Raw genomic sequence first — 17,038 nt, 5'->3', positions numbered from 1 at the left:
CATATTTACTTCTGACGTTAGAAGTATTCATGCCAATCACAACGTACAGATTAGCTGGCCAAACAGGGACACAACGCTTTTCAAATCAATGAGCTTTGTACAAAAAAGAAAGGCAGGAATTTCTTGAGCTACAAAAATAAACGATATGACAAATGCGAATTACGGAGGACACACCCAAAATCCTGGCCAGGACATGTCTGAGAAAAATGGCACGTTTAGTCACCCTAACTGACCTCCAACCATCCACAGATCTTAAATCCGTTCAAATGTGTTTAAATGAGCAAGAATGAGGGATTATATGAGAAGAAAATGAAATAAGATAAAATTCCCAAACTGTGAAGGTACCCCAGCAGAGTCAGCACCTTCAACTGCTGACACAAGCCGTTTCATCAGGAGTTCCTCTAAACCAGGGCCAAAACCTTCATCGCAGATGATCCTATTTACAACGTTAAGTCATCATATCAGCTACCTGTCAATCAGGATGTTTAGTTTAGCACTGGTAAAGATTATCAGCATTGCCCTTTAAAGTCGGCGATGACTGCTGGAAATCCCAAAAGGAGCTCATGCTGCATTAAAATTGATCTTGAAGTTGAAATGAAGTGCATGTCAAAATGTATTATTTTGGCATTTGGAAGTTGCAGTTGCCGAGTCCAGGTGCAGCAGGTCCAGGTAAAGTTGCATGGTTTAGTAAAGTTAAGTGTTAAAAATGAAATATTTACCACCCATGTGTGTCTTAAAAGTGTTGTGAGGTTTTTTATTTCCTCTTGGCATGCACTAAATGGTCTCTCTACTCCAGCGATCGGCTGTTAGCAAGTCTTTAGTAATGTAAATGCATGCATAGTGCAGGACCATTAACCATTTCTTCCATGTTCATGTTTTATTCATTTTTTGTAAGTGTCCTGTCTTCTCTTGGACTTGTTCTTCTCAGTTTATGCTTATTTGACAAACCATCAAATGACTCCAAGCAAGAAGTGGTGTCACAAAGGATGTCTAAGCAATGCAAACAGTGAGATGTTTTACGGTGAAAGTGGATGCATTGACGTAAAATAAGAGACGATGAGTTGGTTGCTGAGACTGATTGTATTGCAATACTCAGGTTGTGCTTGGATCCAATGCAGCGGGTTTATCAGAAAGCGGTGACGGATCTTTGCTCATCTTTGCATCCAGCTCATTCGCTCTGGCCGATTCCTCAGCTGCGGTTGCTCCAATAAGGTCGACAACATCTGTGTGAGCCCCAGATTTGGGTTGGGTGGCAGGGCTGACGCTCAGGGCAGAGTCAGGGGTGCGAGTTGAACTGTGGTCGCCCTCGGAAATGGCTGGGGGGACGGCGGCGAGGGTGTCAGACTCAAGTAAGGGCTTGTGAGAGGTGACGTTGTCGGGGACGTCCGTGTCGCTGTCCAGAGGTATTGCAGAGGAGTTGAACTCAGCACCCGAGTCATTCATCTCCAAAAAGTTCTTGTCAGATTGGAGGGCCTGGTACTGACCTGGTTTGGATACCTCAAGACCCTAAAATCAAAAGAGAACCACTGAATTAAATACTAATATTCAAATACCAAGAGTATTTATTTATACACTTCATAAGTGCTTACTTTGATTTCAACTTCAGTGCTCTCTGTGATGTTCTCCCATGTGGACTGCATAGTGGAGTCCTCTGTGAATCTAGTGTACGCCTCATGAACCACCTGCAAAACATTGTTTTATAAATGTATGAGTAAAATAAGCATGTTGTGTTATTAGTGATCCCACAGCAGTGCCAAAATGACAGCAAGAGCACACTTTCACACTAGAGCTCATGGTGCAAACCTCAGTCTGTTTGCCGGACTCAGGTTGGACCACGGAGTCAAAGCAAGTGTGAAAATGAAATGATACGGCACAGATGCAGATGAATACATCTCATTATAAAGTGGGTATTGTGTTTGTGTTTAAAACACAACAACATACCTCAAGGTATCAATGTATCTGAACCATCACAGTGTCACAATATATAAACCTACTGTACAGTAAGCCACAAGTACCCATAAGGCTTTGAGGGTAAACACAATGACATGACAAAGAACACAAGAACTTCACAAGGCTGGCAAATGATTAATTTCTCAGAGTCTAGCTATGTTTCGGACATCATATTTGCATACTACACTTACATGCATGTGCAAATATTAAAAAGCTTTGAAATAAAATATTCAATGTAATAAACAGGACACTTTACATTTATCATGCTTTTATCCAAAGTGACTTACAGTGCATTACAGGTAGCTATACATTTTTTAACAGTATGTGTTTCCTGGGTTTGAATCCATGACCATTTGCACTGCTTACACAATGCTCTACCACTGTATACAGGAGCACATGTAACATGAACCCCTGGTTTCACAGACAAGGCTTAAAGGGATAGTTCACCCAAACATTCTGTCATCATTTTTTCATCCTCATGTTTTCTAAACCTGTATGAATTGATTTTTTCAGATGAACACAAAAGAAAAAATGTGATAATTGATGGTAAACACACAGCTGATTATAACCATTGACTTTTATAGTTGGAAAAACAAATATTACGGAAGTATTGTGATAAATGATAAAGAAGATATTTTGGTATTTTGACTTTGATGTCAAGAACACAATTGATGGTACCCTACTATGGAAGTCAATGGTTACAATCAGTTGTATGCTTACCATCATTAACTAAAATATCTTTTTTTGTGTTCATCAGAAAAAATACATTCATACAGGCTTATGCTGAGTTTACAAAAAACGCGTTTGAACACTTTGAATGCATTCGCGCCTGTAGAGCGGAGTGGACGCGCGGAAAAAGCAAGCATTTGACGCGCGTCCGAGGCAAAATCCGCTTCCTATGGGAGGGGCAACTGCCGCGCGAGTGTCTGTTTGCAAGATGACTGATTTGATTGTGCATTTATCAAGAGAGTTACCAGTTTGTATTGGGTAACCTTACTATAGGGGGAAAATAAACGGCGCAGGTCGATAAACGTCATGTGATTAAAAAGTGAAGTGTGTATAACAACGTACCAGGTTGCCCAAAGTCCTTACTGACACTCTTCCAAGCGAGGTCCTTTTTATTCCTGTCTCCTCTATAGAAATAACAACTTGTGTCATATAGCTCCGAGTGACTGCTTACAGACAATATCAAGACTTGATTGAGTGAGTGACTCCGGGCGGGTCTGCCACCACAGCAGCAGGCAGGCTCCTGATTGGTTTACGCGGCGCGGAATTCCGCCAAAGTTCAAATTTTTCAACTCGGGCGTCAGCCGCAAATTCGCGTGAACTGCAAAATGCACAAAAGCACCATTTGCGCGTACCGCGTACAACACTCAATTCGCGCCTTTCGCGCGAGCTTCACGCTAGAGGTTTTCTCGGGTCCAAAGAAATGTACCTGACCCGAAATGACCCGAATCACTTCATACCCGAACCCGACGTGCATAAATACATTTTTTTTAAAGAAAGACCCGACCTGAGACAAACCCGAGAAAATTAGACCCTAGTCCGACCCGAACTAGTGAAATTTTTTTTTTAACCCGACTGGAACCGAATGTAAACGGCACTGACGTGTGTGCATTCTGCAGACCCACGCGCAGCAGTCAGACAGAAAGAAACTCCGGTGGCCTTGCAACCAATTTGGCGAGCTGCTCCATTCATTTTACTTTGTTATCTGACGACGACACCAACGTAACCGCTAAAATGTACATTTATAATTGACTGACATGTTTGTCTCAACGAAAATTAACCTTCTGACAACCACACAATGTCGCAAGCGCTCTTGGCAAACAGATGAGAGGTTTGAAAAGGACATTGACGCACACAGGCGAGAGAGTTCGGGTCTTCTCGGGTCCGTTCAGAAAAAACACAATCATTTTTAAATTACCCGAGACCCGTTGCCGCTATTATTGTACCCGACCCGTGTCTGAGGCACATGTAAAACTTTTAGACCCGAACCCGATCGGGTCTCGGGTCGGACCTCGGGTTTTCGGATCTAAGTGGACCCGTGAAGACCTCTACTTCACGCGCGAATGAGGCGGAAACGCGTCTTCCGCTTCACGCCGAACGCCTCTTCCGCGCCGTGTCTGCACATAGAACGACAGAATTTTCATTTTTGGGTGAACTATCCCTTTAAAGGGACATTCCACTTTTTTTGAAAATATGCTCATTTTCCAGCTCCCCTAGAATTAAACATTTGATTCTTACCTTTTTGGAACCCATTCAGGTGATATCCGGGTCTGGCGGTACCACTTTTAGCATAGCTTAGCATAATCCATTGAATCTAATTAGACCATTAGCCTCACGCTAAAAAATAACCAAAGAGTTTCGATTTTTTTCCTATTTAAAACTTGACTCTTCTGTAATTGCATTATTACTAAGGCCAACGGAAAATTAAAAGTTGCGACTTCCTAGGCAGATATGGCTAGGAACTATACTCTCATTCTGGCGTAATAATCACAGACTTTGCTGCCGTAACATGTCTGCAGCAGGTGTAGTGATATTACGCACTGCCCAAAAATAGTCCCCTTAGTTACTTACAATAGCAGGGAGGGACTATTTTCGGCTGCTGCGTAATATCACTACACCTGCTCCAGCCATGTTACGGCAGCAAAGTCCTTGATTATTACACCAGTTTGAGAGTATAGTTCATAGCCATATCTGCCTAGAAATTCACAACTTTTAATTTTATGTAAGTCTAAGTACACAATGCAACTACAGAAGAGTCAAGTCCTAAATAGGAAAAACATCCAAACTCTTTGGTTATTTTTAGCGAAATGCTAATGGTCTAATCAGATTCAATGGATTATGCTAAGCTATGCTAAAAGTGGTACCACCAGACCTGGAGATCAGCTGAATGGATTTCAAAATGGTAAAAATGAAATGTTTAACTCTAGGGGAGCTGGAAAATGAGCATATTTTCAAAAAAAAGTGGAGTGTCCCTTTATAAGACACATGTTTAAGCTGTCTCAACTGAAAATAACTTGCACTTAAAAAATGCCAGTGCCAGTTATCTAAAGATACACAACAGTAACGTTTTTTTCTAAGGCATGTTTATTATAGATCCTTAAACATCTTAATTTAACTAAGGCCTAGTCCTGGCTTTAGCTAAGCCTTGTCTGTGAAACCAAGCCTACGAGTTTATTAAAACAGACTCCATTAATCACTGCCAACCATTTATAAACACACACACCCACACAAGAGAATTCAGCACACATATACACACATACACATAGATTTATATTCACCTCCATATCGACACTTAAAAATGTCCATATGTGCATGTGTGTGTGTTTAAGCGCAGCAGAAGCTTTAACACACAGGTGTATATATCCATTTATTAAATTGAACTAATAATAGAATAAGAAAACAAGAGCAATACACCTGACGTTACTTAAAGTCTCAGTTTGAGATGAAAACAATAATACACTATGAGTGGATCTTTAAAAGCAACCACAACAACAATATAGATTCATCACTTGAGCTCAAACAACAGCAGAGCGCAGAGCTCTCTCACCCAGTAGAGACTCCATCAGATGAGCCTTTAGAAAGGAGAAATGCAATGCAGATCAATCGTTACCCCCACAAAACCTCTTTCAAATAAATGTCAATAGGTAAATGGATTGATTGAATGAACACGTACTTTTCGCTTCAGCATTGTAGTGTAATTCACAAAAATGGACAAGGATTTTGTTTTTATCGATTTTTGGATGAGGTAGCTGATAATATTAGATTTGCAAGAATTTGATAAACCACATCCGCAACCAATTTTGTAAAAATATTAAATGGTGGAGTTTTGTATTCCAAACAAGTGTAAATTGGTTAAAAAAGATTATTAATTATATAAACATACTGCATAATTTAACAGGCTTTGGTGTTATATTTCAGGGCATTGGGGTATATGTGACCATGGACCACAAAACCAGACATAAGTCACTATATTTGTAGCAATTGCCAACAGTATGGGATAAAATGTTTATGTTTTCTTTTATGCCAAAAATAATTAGGATATTAAGTAAAGATTATGTTAAATTTTGTTAATTTCCTACCATAAATATTTAAAAAAATTATTTTTGTGAGTGGATGCAGTTGCTTTTCAATATCAATTTTAAAAGATTTACCCTTTGGGGTCCAGGGTCAAGTATTTGTGTAGAACCAAATAGTGCTATGTAGAACCATATGTGGTGCTATATGGCCCCTATTTGGTTCTACACAGGTGCTTCACTGGTGCTTCACCGGTGCTATATACTAAAAACGGTTCTTCTATGATTACGAGCAAAGAACCACTTTTGGTGCTATATAGCACCGTTTGTTTTTAGAGTGTATACTCTCATTCTGGAGTAATAATGCGCAATGATATTACGCAGTGCCTGAGAATAGTCAACTGCATTTGAAAGTAACCAAGGGGACTATTTTTGGGTACTACGTAAAATCGTCAGTCTTAGTACACAATGTAATTACAGAAGAGTCAGGTTTTAAATTGGAAAATTATTGAAACTCTTTGGTTATTTTTTTGCGCGATGCTAATGGTCTAATCAGATTCAATTGATTGTGCTAAGCTATGCTAAAAGTGGTAACGCCAGACCCGGAGATCAACTGAATGGATTCCAAAACGGTAAAACTCAGATGTTTAACTTTAGGGGAGCTGAAAAATGAGTATTTTTTTTAAATGGAGTGTCCCTTTAAAATCAAACTTTGATGCTCCTACGCTCTCTTATCCGGGCATGTAACTGGTCTTACCTGTCTGAACGTCTCTCCTTCGTTCTTGCCAGCCTGTTGAGCAATTAGGATGATCTTACGCGCTCTCTTCTCCCGCTGGTGAACTTTAATCAGACAGGACACCAGACAGACCAACAGTAGAAACGCAAGCAGTGACAGCAGGGAGAGGATCGCCACGTAGAGTTGTGGCAGCTTATAAGCTGTAATGGGAAAGGAGAGGATCATGAGAAGAAGAAAGAAAAAACAATACTAATACAGGTAATAATTCAAATACAAGGTTCACAAACTTTACTCACGTTCCACGTGAAGGTAGACGTCAGCTATGCGAAAGCCCGAAAGGTCCATCAGGCGAAAGACACCTGTGTCACTGACTTTCACCTTTCTCAAATACAGCACTGTTTCTTCTACAGACACACGACCGTCCAAAGCAGGGTCAAGAGGTAACACCAGCTCGCCCTGATCCAGGATGAGTCGCTCCTTGCGGTCAGAGTCTGGGATGTAAACCATTCGGACTTTGGTGTGGTGTGCGTGGAGCTTGATCATCAGGGTTTCTCCATAATTCAAGTGCTCGAAGATCTGGTGGTCTAGGTGAAACAAAAAAAATAACCAGCTGATTTTATACAAATGTCTTATACAAAAGACCTAGAAACCACCACACAGACTTTTTTCTCAAGATTTGTACCCCTCACATAACATTCACACTTATTATTACTTAAAGCAACACTATGTAGTTTCCATGTAAAAATGACTTACAGCTCCCCCATGTGGTTGAAAAGTGCAACAGTGCCTGATATCAGACACTCTTCTGCAGGCAGGGGGAGGGGCGGGGCTGTTTGCTCTACCCTCCACTGCCACTTTCAGAGTGTGCTTGTAGCAGCTAGGAGGTTGCTCAGGTTGCAGCAACAGTACAATTTGTCCAGTTAAAAGTTGTTCTATCACTGAAATAATTTTAGAGACATTATTTAAAGGTAAAAAAACTACATAGTGTTGCTTTAAGCACTATTCAATTAATTAAAAATTATTTTTTCACCTTTCACATTGAGACAGGTTCTCATTCTGACTTTGTCGTCATTGTCAGTGACGGTGTAGCTGCCCTCATCCGCTCCTGTAACCAAATGAAGATTAACCCTCTTCTCCTCGACGTTGAGACGGTTGTGGTACTCTGTTGTGTCGATGATGGCACGTTTGTAAAGAAGAATTATGGGTGGTGCCTCAGTGGTCACATTAACTTGAGTCTGACCTGCCGATCTGAACTCAAGTTTGTATGGACCGATGCTAGGATTGATCGGGATATGATATGTGTCACCATATTTCACCACAGTCTCTGTTGCACAGTCTAGAAGAGAAACAGAAATGGAAACCGTAAAAACCTTGCTTGTGGGAAAAAAATAATTTGTTTATATACTGTAGCTTTTTATGGGGGTGCACCGATACAAATGTTTTGTGTTGATACTGATATTCAATTACTTGCTTTTAAGCATGATTTATAGTTCTGCATCTGACCTACGCAGTAGGCTACACATCAATTTTAATCTACACTTCTGCATTGTTGTTCGTCTCGACGTGCAATTACACATGCAGATCGTTAGTAGTCAATGTCAACAGGGATGTATTGAGGCAAAAGCTGAAAAAAGCAGCTACGTTGTTGAAGAAGCATCCGCAGTGATGGAGGTAAACAGACAGCAACTTTTTTGCAGCTTGCGTTCTTAAATAAATTAAAAAAAAAATCTTTGGCCCTGAAGTCTCTCTAATCACTGCGGTCTTCCGACAGATCAGCAATTTCTTGATGCAAATGCCACTTCAAATGTCGGGAAGAAGTCTGCTGTGAATTGACACAATTGCAGGCTCAGGAAAAGCGTGCATCATGTGCGCATATTAACCGTAAAGGGGATGCCCATGAGCACCCTATACGTAAAATGAGAATAAGTCCACATGAAGTGCGTCATCTGGTATGCAGCCTTTGTGTTTACCGTAAGCATGCGGAATTGCGTATAAAATTGCGACACATATTTTTTGACCTGTGGAAGGGGTTCTAGTGGACCATAGGACTTGCTGTCTGCGAAGAATTTATGCATTGTTACATTTTTGGAGAGGTGCGTGTTAGGCTACACCCTAGGACAGTGGTTCCCAAACTTTTTCAGCGTGCGGCCCCCCTTGTGTACAGTGCATTCCTTCGCGGCCCCCCCAAAGAAAATATGTGACAAAAAACTGTTCTAAAACTCAACATTTTAATACAAAAAAGTAGTGCTTTTGGTTAGTAGCCATATTTTTTTAGGTTTAATTACACAGAATTCATGATAAATTAATGAATTTCATAAAATGTCATAAAACTGGGGCCCCCCTGGCACCATCTCGCGGTCCCCAGTTTGAAAACCACTGCCCTAGGATACAGCTTATGGTACGCGTCTATTCATAGGCTATGCCGTACACTCGACACAGAAATATAAACTGGACTTTAGAATGACATCACTGATAATGATACTTTTCCTTTTTACTCCTTGTATATTTTCATTGTCACCCAATTCAAAATAATCACACAGTATGAGTTCTGATGCATATTTGGCTCCTTCTGATTGCAAGGATATAATCTGTTTTCAAACAATCGACCAATGTCCAATAGTGGTCAAATTTGGTTTTATTCGCTAATACTGATTAGAAGCCAGTACACTGTTTCTGTGTGTTTCATGCCATTTAACGCTTTATTTCATGTTAAAATGAAAGGGACAACACAAGTTGTGTTAAAAACAGTGATGGGAGTAACGCGTGTTGTGGATTTTTTTAGTTATTATGGAAAATAATTTTCAGCAAAGGGTTCCATTGCCAAAAGATGACTTTATTGCTAACAACAATAAGGCCGAGTTGGTGGCCAATCAACTAAATAGTCTTTTTCAGAATTCAATCTAATATACAGTTCTCTAAAAAGTGAAACTCCTCCCATGTAGTTGTTTTTAGCATGTTGTTATGTTTGACAGGTGTTGTGACTTCATTCCTTGCAAATGTCAGCCTATGCATTTTTAGCTCTGCTCTCAGTTACCATATTTTAAACCCTGCATACATTGCAGTCTTTAAGACTGCTAGTCTTCAGCTTACAAACATGAGACATGTATACTTGCAAAACACATTTGAATCTGAATACCATGTTCACCAAAGATATAATTCTGAATTAAGTTCTGAATTAAAAAATCTTCTTCACGCGTTACAAATTATTTCCTTTACTGTAATTCCACTACTTTTAGCGGTAATGAGCATGTAACGACGTCTTTTTTTTTAATCAAGTGACGCAGTTACAATTACTGAAATTGTTACTCTATTTTGTGATAAATGACACTTGCAGACAAGACATTTCTGATCTAATGTCGCAGGACCATGGTGGCACAATGAATAATAACACAGAAGGTGTGTTAGTTTAGGGACAACACATTTAGTGTTATTATTCATTGTGCCGCCCACCACGGTCCTGCGACATTAGATCAGAAATGTCTTGTCTGCAAGTGTAAATTTTTCACAAAATAGAGTAACGCGAGTTACCAACTCATTTAAATTTCAGTAATTGTAACTGCATTAGTTGATTTTAAAAAAAATTACTGTTACATGCTCATTACCGCTAAAAGTAGTGGAATTACAGTAACGAAAATAATTTGTAAAGTGTTACTCCCATCACTGTTTTTAACACAACTTGTGTGGTCCCTTTCATTTATTTTAACATGAAATAACGTATTTAATGACATGACACACACAATGTGTAAAAAATGAACACATCATTTTTTACAATGTACATTGGTGCATCCCTAGTATTTATTGCTGTTGCTGCCAATTTATAATAGCAATGAGCAGCTGACCCACAACAAACTTACCGCTCTGTAACAGCTTATTGATTTAGTAAACAACAAGCTTGATTATTGAATAGCATCAGCTTTAACAATAATTGTTAATCAATAGCAAAGTGAATTGAACTTGCACAGGAAGATCTTCTGAATACTTAAGCAACAATTCAGAACAAAAAAATCTAATTCGTTTTAGTCAATAGATTTAAAAAAATTCAGATTGATCTCACGGAAAGTCGTTCACAGAAAATGTGATTCATTTATCTGTGTTCATGGCACAAAATTCAGCTTTTTATCGTGAATGTCTTTTTCGTGTTTCTATAAATAGTTTTGTCTGATTCATGACCAGTGGTGTCAAAAGTATTCATATTCATTACTCAAGTAGAAGTATAGATACTAGGGTTTAAAAATACTTTTGTAGAAGTTGAAGTATCAACTCAAGCTTTTTACTTAAGTAAAAGTGAAAAAGTACTGGTTTCAAAACTACTTAAAGTATAAAAGTAAAAGTAATGTAAGGAAAAAAATGTCATTAGAGAAAAAAGCCTAGGCCGCACCACAGGGGCCTTTTGGGCACTACCCTATCTCCTCTAAAAAATGTTTCTAAAGGCCATAATAACTATAGTGTTATTAAAATGTTAATGTTAAAAAATTTGGGATGCACTAGGGCCAGGGGTAGGCAACGTCAGTCCTGGAGTGTCGATGTCCTGCAGATTAGCCCCAACCCTTATAAAAACCTTGGTTACCTGTATTTTCAGGTGACTTTAACCTTTATTAGTTTGTTCAGGTCTGCTTGATTAGACCTGGAGCTAAACACTGCAGGACATCGGCACTCCATGTTGCCTACCCCTGCACTAGGCTATCTGTTTCAACCACATACGGTATATGCCCATTAAAAATGAACGCATTTCAATACAATGCAAACAAATACATTAAAGCAGTGGTTCTCAAACTGGATGTCGCCAGATGGTGCCAGGGGCCCCAGTTTTATAATATTTTATGAAATACATTACTTTATTATAAATTCTGTGTAATTAAACCTCAGAAAAATAAGGCTACTAAACAAAAGCAATAAATTGTATAATTAAAAATGTTTTGTTAAATTCAAATTTTAAGTTTTAGAATGTTTATGTCAATCCACTGTACACAAGGGAGGCCGCAAAAAATGTTTGATAACAACTTCATAAAAGAACCATATATGTGTACTTCTGAGCATTAACATGTGTTCCATAGAGAGGAAGATATAAGGACTAGTTGCCTATAAATATTGTAATAGTGCAAAAAGTCAATCTTCAGAGCAGTGCCGCTGGTGGCCAAACTTTTACAGTGGTGCCCTCTCTAGTTAAAAAACAACAAAATTACACACAACTATAGTATGTGTGAGAATACAAATATGCTATTGTTATCATTTATAATTGTATTTTGACAGCAACACAAACTACAAATATGCAATTATATATTATAGCCTATATTTCTGCATCTGTACTTGTGTAGCTAATGGACTTTTGTATACTTTACTTTAGTCAGTATAAATCCAAACAATTTTGGAGAATTACTAAATGTCTTTATTGTAAGTAAATTAAAAGTCAGGTTGAAGGAAACAGCTGATGTCTATTAATTAGGGCTGTGAAAATAACGCATTAATTCGATTAATTAATCTGAGAAAAAATAACGCATTAAAAAAAATAACGCAGATTAATCTATTCCGTATTGAACCTGGATACATTCTAGCCACCATTTGACTGTAAAATAAAGGAGGTAGACGAGAACGCGCTGGCGGTGACTGGATCATTGACTGGAACATTTACTTATAAAAAAAACGGCCTGATGGAAGTGATGATAAAAATAAAGTATGCAACGTCTGCAGCAAAGAATTTGCATATCATAGAGTTCGTCCACTCTAAAGTACCACATCATACAAAGCACATGGAGTAAAGTTCTCTGTCGTTACACGGATTTCCGTCAATTGCAAAATTATTAAATTAACTTTTCATAAATACGACGTGTATTCAGCTTTTTAAGTGGGATGTGATCAAAGCCTGGAGTGGAGCAAAATCACGTTCCTCTCTCCACTGTAAGCTTTCTGTAATCACTACGCACCGGATCCACTCCGGGTTTTCTTGCTGTAGCGCGTAAGATGAGGCAAAACTTTATTTCAGCTAGCATGGACATACTTATGCTTTTGACTGCTACGTTGATCTAACCAGTGGCTGATAAAACGGGTTTGTTAAACTAGTGAGTACACTTTATGTGGCGCCACAAGAAGCAGATGACATCCAAATCCCGTGAGAGCAGTTCGAGAAATCATAACAGAAGACTGCTTCCTAAATGCTCTCGCGGTACTTTGATGTCATCCACCTGTCGGGTTCTTTATTTAAGGTTTATGTTCACTTGCACAAAAAAGCCCTGCAATTGATATTGCACTGTTAAACTTTTGGTAAATAATCTTCCTGAAGCACTTTATTTCCTTAGCATATCACTTTAGGTTATTTTTGTTGATTGTTATGGCCATTATTTGAACAGTGAAAATACTGTAATAATAAAAGAGTTTTTGAGCTTCAATGTCACTAATTCTGATTATTCACTGATTTATTTAAAAAGAAATATTTAATACTTTCACAGCAAAAATTATGTAGGCGATTAATTTAGATTAATTAATCACAGAGTATGTAATTAATTAGATTAAAAAATGTAATCGATTCACAGCCCTACTATTAACAAAAGCAAAAGTTGGTATGTATGGTTATGTGTTTCATTGATTTAACACTCAAGCATTCAGCTAAGTAGGTTTTGTTAATGCAAATAAAATTTAGGGCAGTTATTAGCATATACAAAACAACTGATGTCTTTAGCATAGATATCTTTGCCATGCTTCAAAACGCAACGCAGCACAATGTCATTTAAGTTGAACAACTGAAGTTACATGATATAAATTGGTATTGTTACACTATTTAAATCACACAGATGAGTTGGTGTCAGCAGCCAGCTATACATTTACACAGGCTTGTGAATGTGAACTAACCTGAAAGTGATGCGCGAGTTTTATTTCGTACTTTTCCATTTGAAGACAGAATGCCGCGTTCTGTTACTGTACAAAGAGATGGCGGATGATATCAAAGCATCGCGAGGGGAGACACTCTGCATGCTTTCTAATCGCTCTCGCGGTTCTTTTATGTTTCTCTGTGCAGCGCTATCGAACAAACTATTGATCATCTGCAGTCAGCTGGGGGGCGGGGATTGCCTACAAACCAATAGGGTGTCGGAATGGTTTATGTTTATACTTCTCATCCAACCACAATCGAATTCATCTGGATGATGCAATTTATCAAGATAGGTTTTTTTAACGATGACAAGAAGGAATGTAAAAAAAGAAAACAAGCCGAAATTAATAGAAGTAACGAGGCGATTTTTAAAATGTAAGGAGTAGAAAGTACAGATAATTGCGTGTAAATGTAAGGAGTAGAAGTAAAAAGTCGTCTGAAAAATAATGACTCAAGTAAAGTATAGATACCCAAAATATCTACTTAAGTAATGTAACGAAGTATTTGTACTTCGTTACTTGACACCTCTGTTCATGACTTGAAGAGTTTCGTTGCAAAACGAGACAACCACCGTTTTTTTAATTGTTCAGAAATCTCGTTTTTTAGTTTTGCATTCCAATTAATTTCAATGCAACTGCAGTTGGTTTGTTTTGATTTAAACCTTCATAACTTAAAAAATACAGCTAAGTAGCATCATAAAACAAAATAATAGCATGATAACATAATAATCAACATGTTTTGACAAAAATGTTAAAAAAATTGATTTATCTCGTTTTGCAACGAAACTCTTCACTTTCTTTTTTGTGTCATTTTATGTATTGTTTTCTCGTTGCTTTTTTCCTATTTTCTTACCATTGTCGGTTGGGGTTGGGGTGAGAATCACTTTCTGTTACATTTTAAGAAATACTAACCCAAACCCCAATTCTAACCCCAACAGACAATGATTTAAAAATAGCGGGGAAAAAGTGAAAACAATACATAAATGACACGAAAAAGAAAGTCGTGTCATGGAAGCTATCGTGCGAGCACGCGATAGTTTCACGCGAGCACACGAAACTAAACTTTAAAAAACTTTTTAAAAAATTAAGGTTTTGCGTGAGCACATGAAAGTTTCATGTGAGCACTTAAAACTAAACTTTTGATTTTTTTACTCCAATGTCACCTCTTAGGGGCTCGGTAACTTTTTAGTTTTCATTACCCAAACATTTAAGTTTGTAAATGCATATATTTAATATAATATCATGTTGCGGTAATGATAATTTTTGATAATTATAATCTAAAAAATTTTAATAATTCTATAGGAAATATTTTTAAATCCTCTAAAAATAATGGTTATAGTAAGTTCAGACCTTATCCTAATATGTGCAAAAATAAATCGTCTTCAAGGGCTTTTTTAAAAATCTGATGCTGGACACCTTCTAAATCTGGATTTCGTGAGAATCACCCATAAACATAAAACAAGATAACCCACTGATCAAGTATGTAATATATACCTCTAACAATGAGAATGATGCGCCTGACATCAGCGGGTGCCGCAGAATTCCTCACCACATACGTGCCCTCATCTTCCTCCCCCACATCCTCCAGGATCAGGTGCCTGCCGTGAGTATTAAGCTTGACTCTTTGATTCTGAATCTTTCCATTGTCTAGGAGAGTAACCTCAGACTGCGGATCCATCCTTGACATAAATGTCACATTTGTTGTCTCCAAAGCCGGCACGGGAATATGAATATCCTCCCCGAAGAAAGCTGTACGGTGTTCATCTTTCGCTGCAGAGTGAGATGAAAATTTCTTAGATAACAAAACATCTTCATAAAATGAATCAGAAAAACATATTTTTTGTGTAATTATAGTCATTTCAAGGCATGTTACCTTTAATGGTAGATGACCAAACTGTAAAAAGAAAGAAAATAAGATAATATAAGTTAAGTTGTATTGTAACGCTTATAAATCATTACACTACACAAAAACAATGAAATATTTTCTTGCATTGAACCAACTTAATTGACAGCTTTTGGTTTCATTAAAATGATCCAGCAGCTTAACTGCTATAGGATTCGCTGATGGCACAAAGCCCATGGGATTGATTCCCAGGGAACACACACATACTGATAAAATACCATGAATGCATTGCAAATTGCTTTGGATAAAAGCATGCCAAATGCATCAGTATTAATGTTCTGGTGTATAATAAATTGCTTAAATTAGAAATATACCTGCAAGGTTTATAAGGCTCATCTGCGCATACTTAAATGTAAACTAGCTCATAAAGACAGTTTGAAATGCTGCTGGTAATATGAGAGTTAATATTCGATCAAGTGACAGATCAAATTTAGCATGTCTAGTCTATATAAATGCTGTAAAATGGCAATAAATTCGCCCTAAAAGCTCTCAGAAACGGAGTTGTGTTAGACTCGGAAATCAGCAGTTATGAAGGAGAAGTGCAAGGAGACAAGGTTTTTATTACATGTTTGATGCAAACCATATTTTTCCAATTTATTTTCTGAAAGGTTAATATATTTACCAAATTTGGAGAACAGATTAAGTGACTCGGTCTGCCCTCGACACATTGTACAACCTTTCAAAATGGGAAAAGTTACAATACCTCAAGGTTTTCTCATTTTAATAGTCTATTATACACGGGTCCTAAAAATAACAATGAAGCTGACAATGAAGAACTCCCACACTGTTAATATTAGTGAATGAGATGTCTTATCATTGGGGAGTGCATGCATGTTTCCCTTCTCAAGAGCAAACTATAAAAAGAATATTAAAGCTGCAAGCAGCGATGGAAGGGCCCTCGCACGCATGTGCACCGCCACCCTATGGCCTTAGTAAAGCTGTGAACCAGGGGGATATGCATTTAAGTGGGTAAATATAGGTGGATATTCAAAAGAACTTTGATTTGTAACACAGTGTAAAACCTGACATTTCCTGCTGCCAGCAGGTGGCGCTACAACTTTTATTGAATATTGCCATGTTGATTTGTTCAGGCCAGGACACTTATCAAACATGTGACCCGTTGGTCAGATTAGACATTGTAAGCCTGAGTTACAACAACTTCCTGTTTTATGGCGAAAAACCAACATATGGCAGGCTGCCACGGACACACCTTCCAATGAAAACTCAAGATCTCCGCAATTTAGCATCGCAAAGGCCTTTAGATGACACGAACGAAATATGGTTTTATCTAATGAAATCTGTAGGAAGAGTTTATTAAAGTCCGAAGCCCAGAAATAGCAAAATTTGCACTCAAATTAAAGAGGAAATTTAAAATGGCTGACTTCCTGTGGGGTAAAGAGCTTGGCTCCAAGAGACTTTTTTGTATGTCTTGGGGTGATACATGATCCTACCACATGTCGTATCTGTACGTTTAATGTAGCGGGGGGGCTGCTCTCTTGAGTTTTTGTAGGTGGCGCTATAGAGCCATTTTTACCTCCCCCCAGTTCTGAACCCTATATCACATGAACA

The 17,038-nt window shown here is 38.1% G+C and overlaps 1 protein-coding gene across 2 annotated transcripts in view; it reads right to left on the bottom strand.

The window, feature by feature from the left end:
- Positions 1-731: 731 nt before the first annotated feature.
- LOC129455730 (uncharacterized) overlaps positions 732-17,038 on the bottom strand; it is a 91,171-nt gene continuing 74,864 nt past the window's right edge. Inside the window, exons 3-10 of one of the 2 annotated variants that reach the window (XR_008648477.2) lie at positions 15,440-15,460; positions 15,061-15,336; positions 7,736-8,041; positions 7,002-7,289; positions 6,727-6,905; positions 5,504-5,528; positions 1,590-1,682; positions 1,451-1,506 (exon numbers count right to left, since the gene is read on the bottom strand). Coding sequence is in view for 1 of the 2 variants with exons in the window: in XM_055220498.2 (XP_055076473.2) it covers positions 1,093-1,506; positions 1,590-1,682; positions 6,727-6,905; positions 7,002-7,289; positions 7,736-8,041; positions 15,061-15,336; positions 15,440-15,460 (1,577 nt within the window). In the remaining variant the exon portion in view is untranslated. Of the gene's footprint in view, positions 1,507-1,589; positions 1,683-5,503; positions 5,529-6,726; positions 6,906-7,001; positions 7,290-7,735; positions 8,042-15,060; positions 15,337-15,439; positions 15,461-17,038 lie in introns of both variants that reach the window. The other variant, XM_055220498.2, reaches the window with a different exon arrangement.

The sequence above is a fragment of the Misgurnus anguillicaudatus genome, chromosome 20 (genome assembly GCF_027580225.2).
Source record: "Misgurnus anguillicaudatus chromosome 20, ASM2758022v2, whole genome shotgun sequence".
In the NCBI taxonomy this organism is placed as follows: Eukaryota; Metazoa; Chordata; class Actinopteri; order Cypriniformes; family Cobitidae; genus Misgurnus; species Misgurnus anguillicaudatus.
The sequence above is the reverse complement of the archived record's forward strand: the minus strand, read 5'-3'. Positions and strand labels throughout refer to the sequence as shown.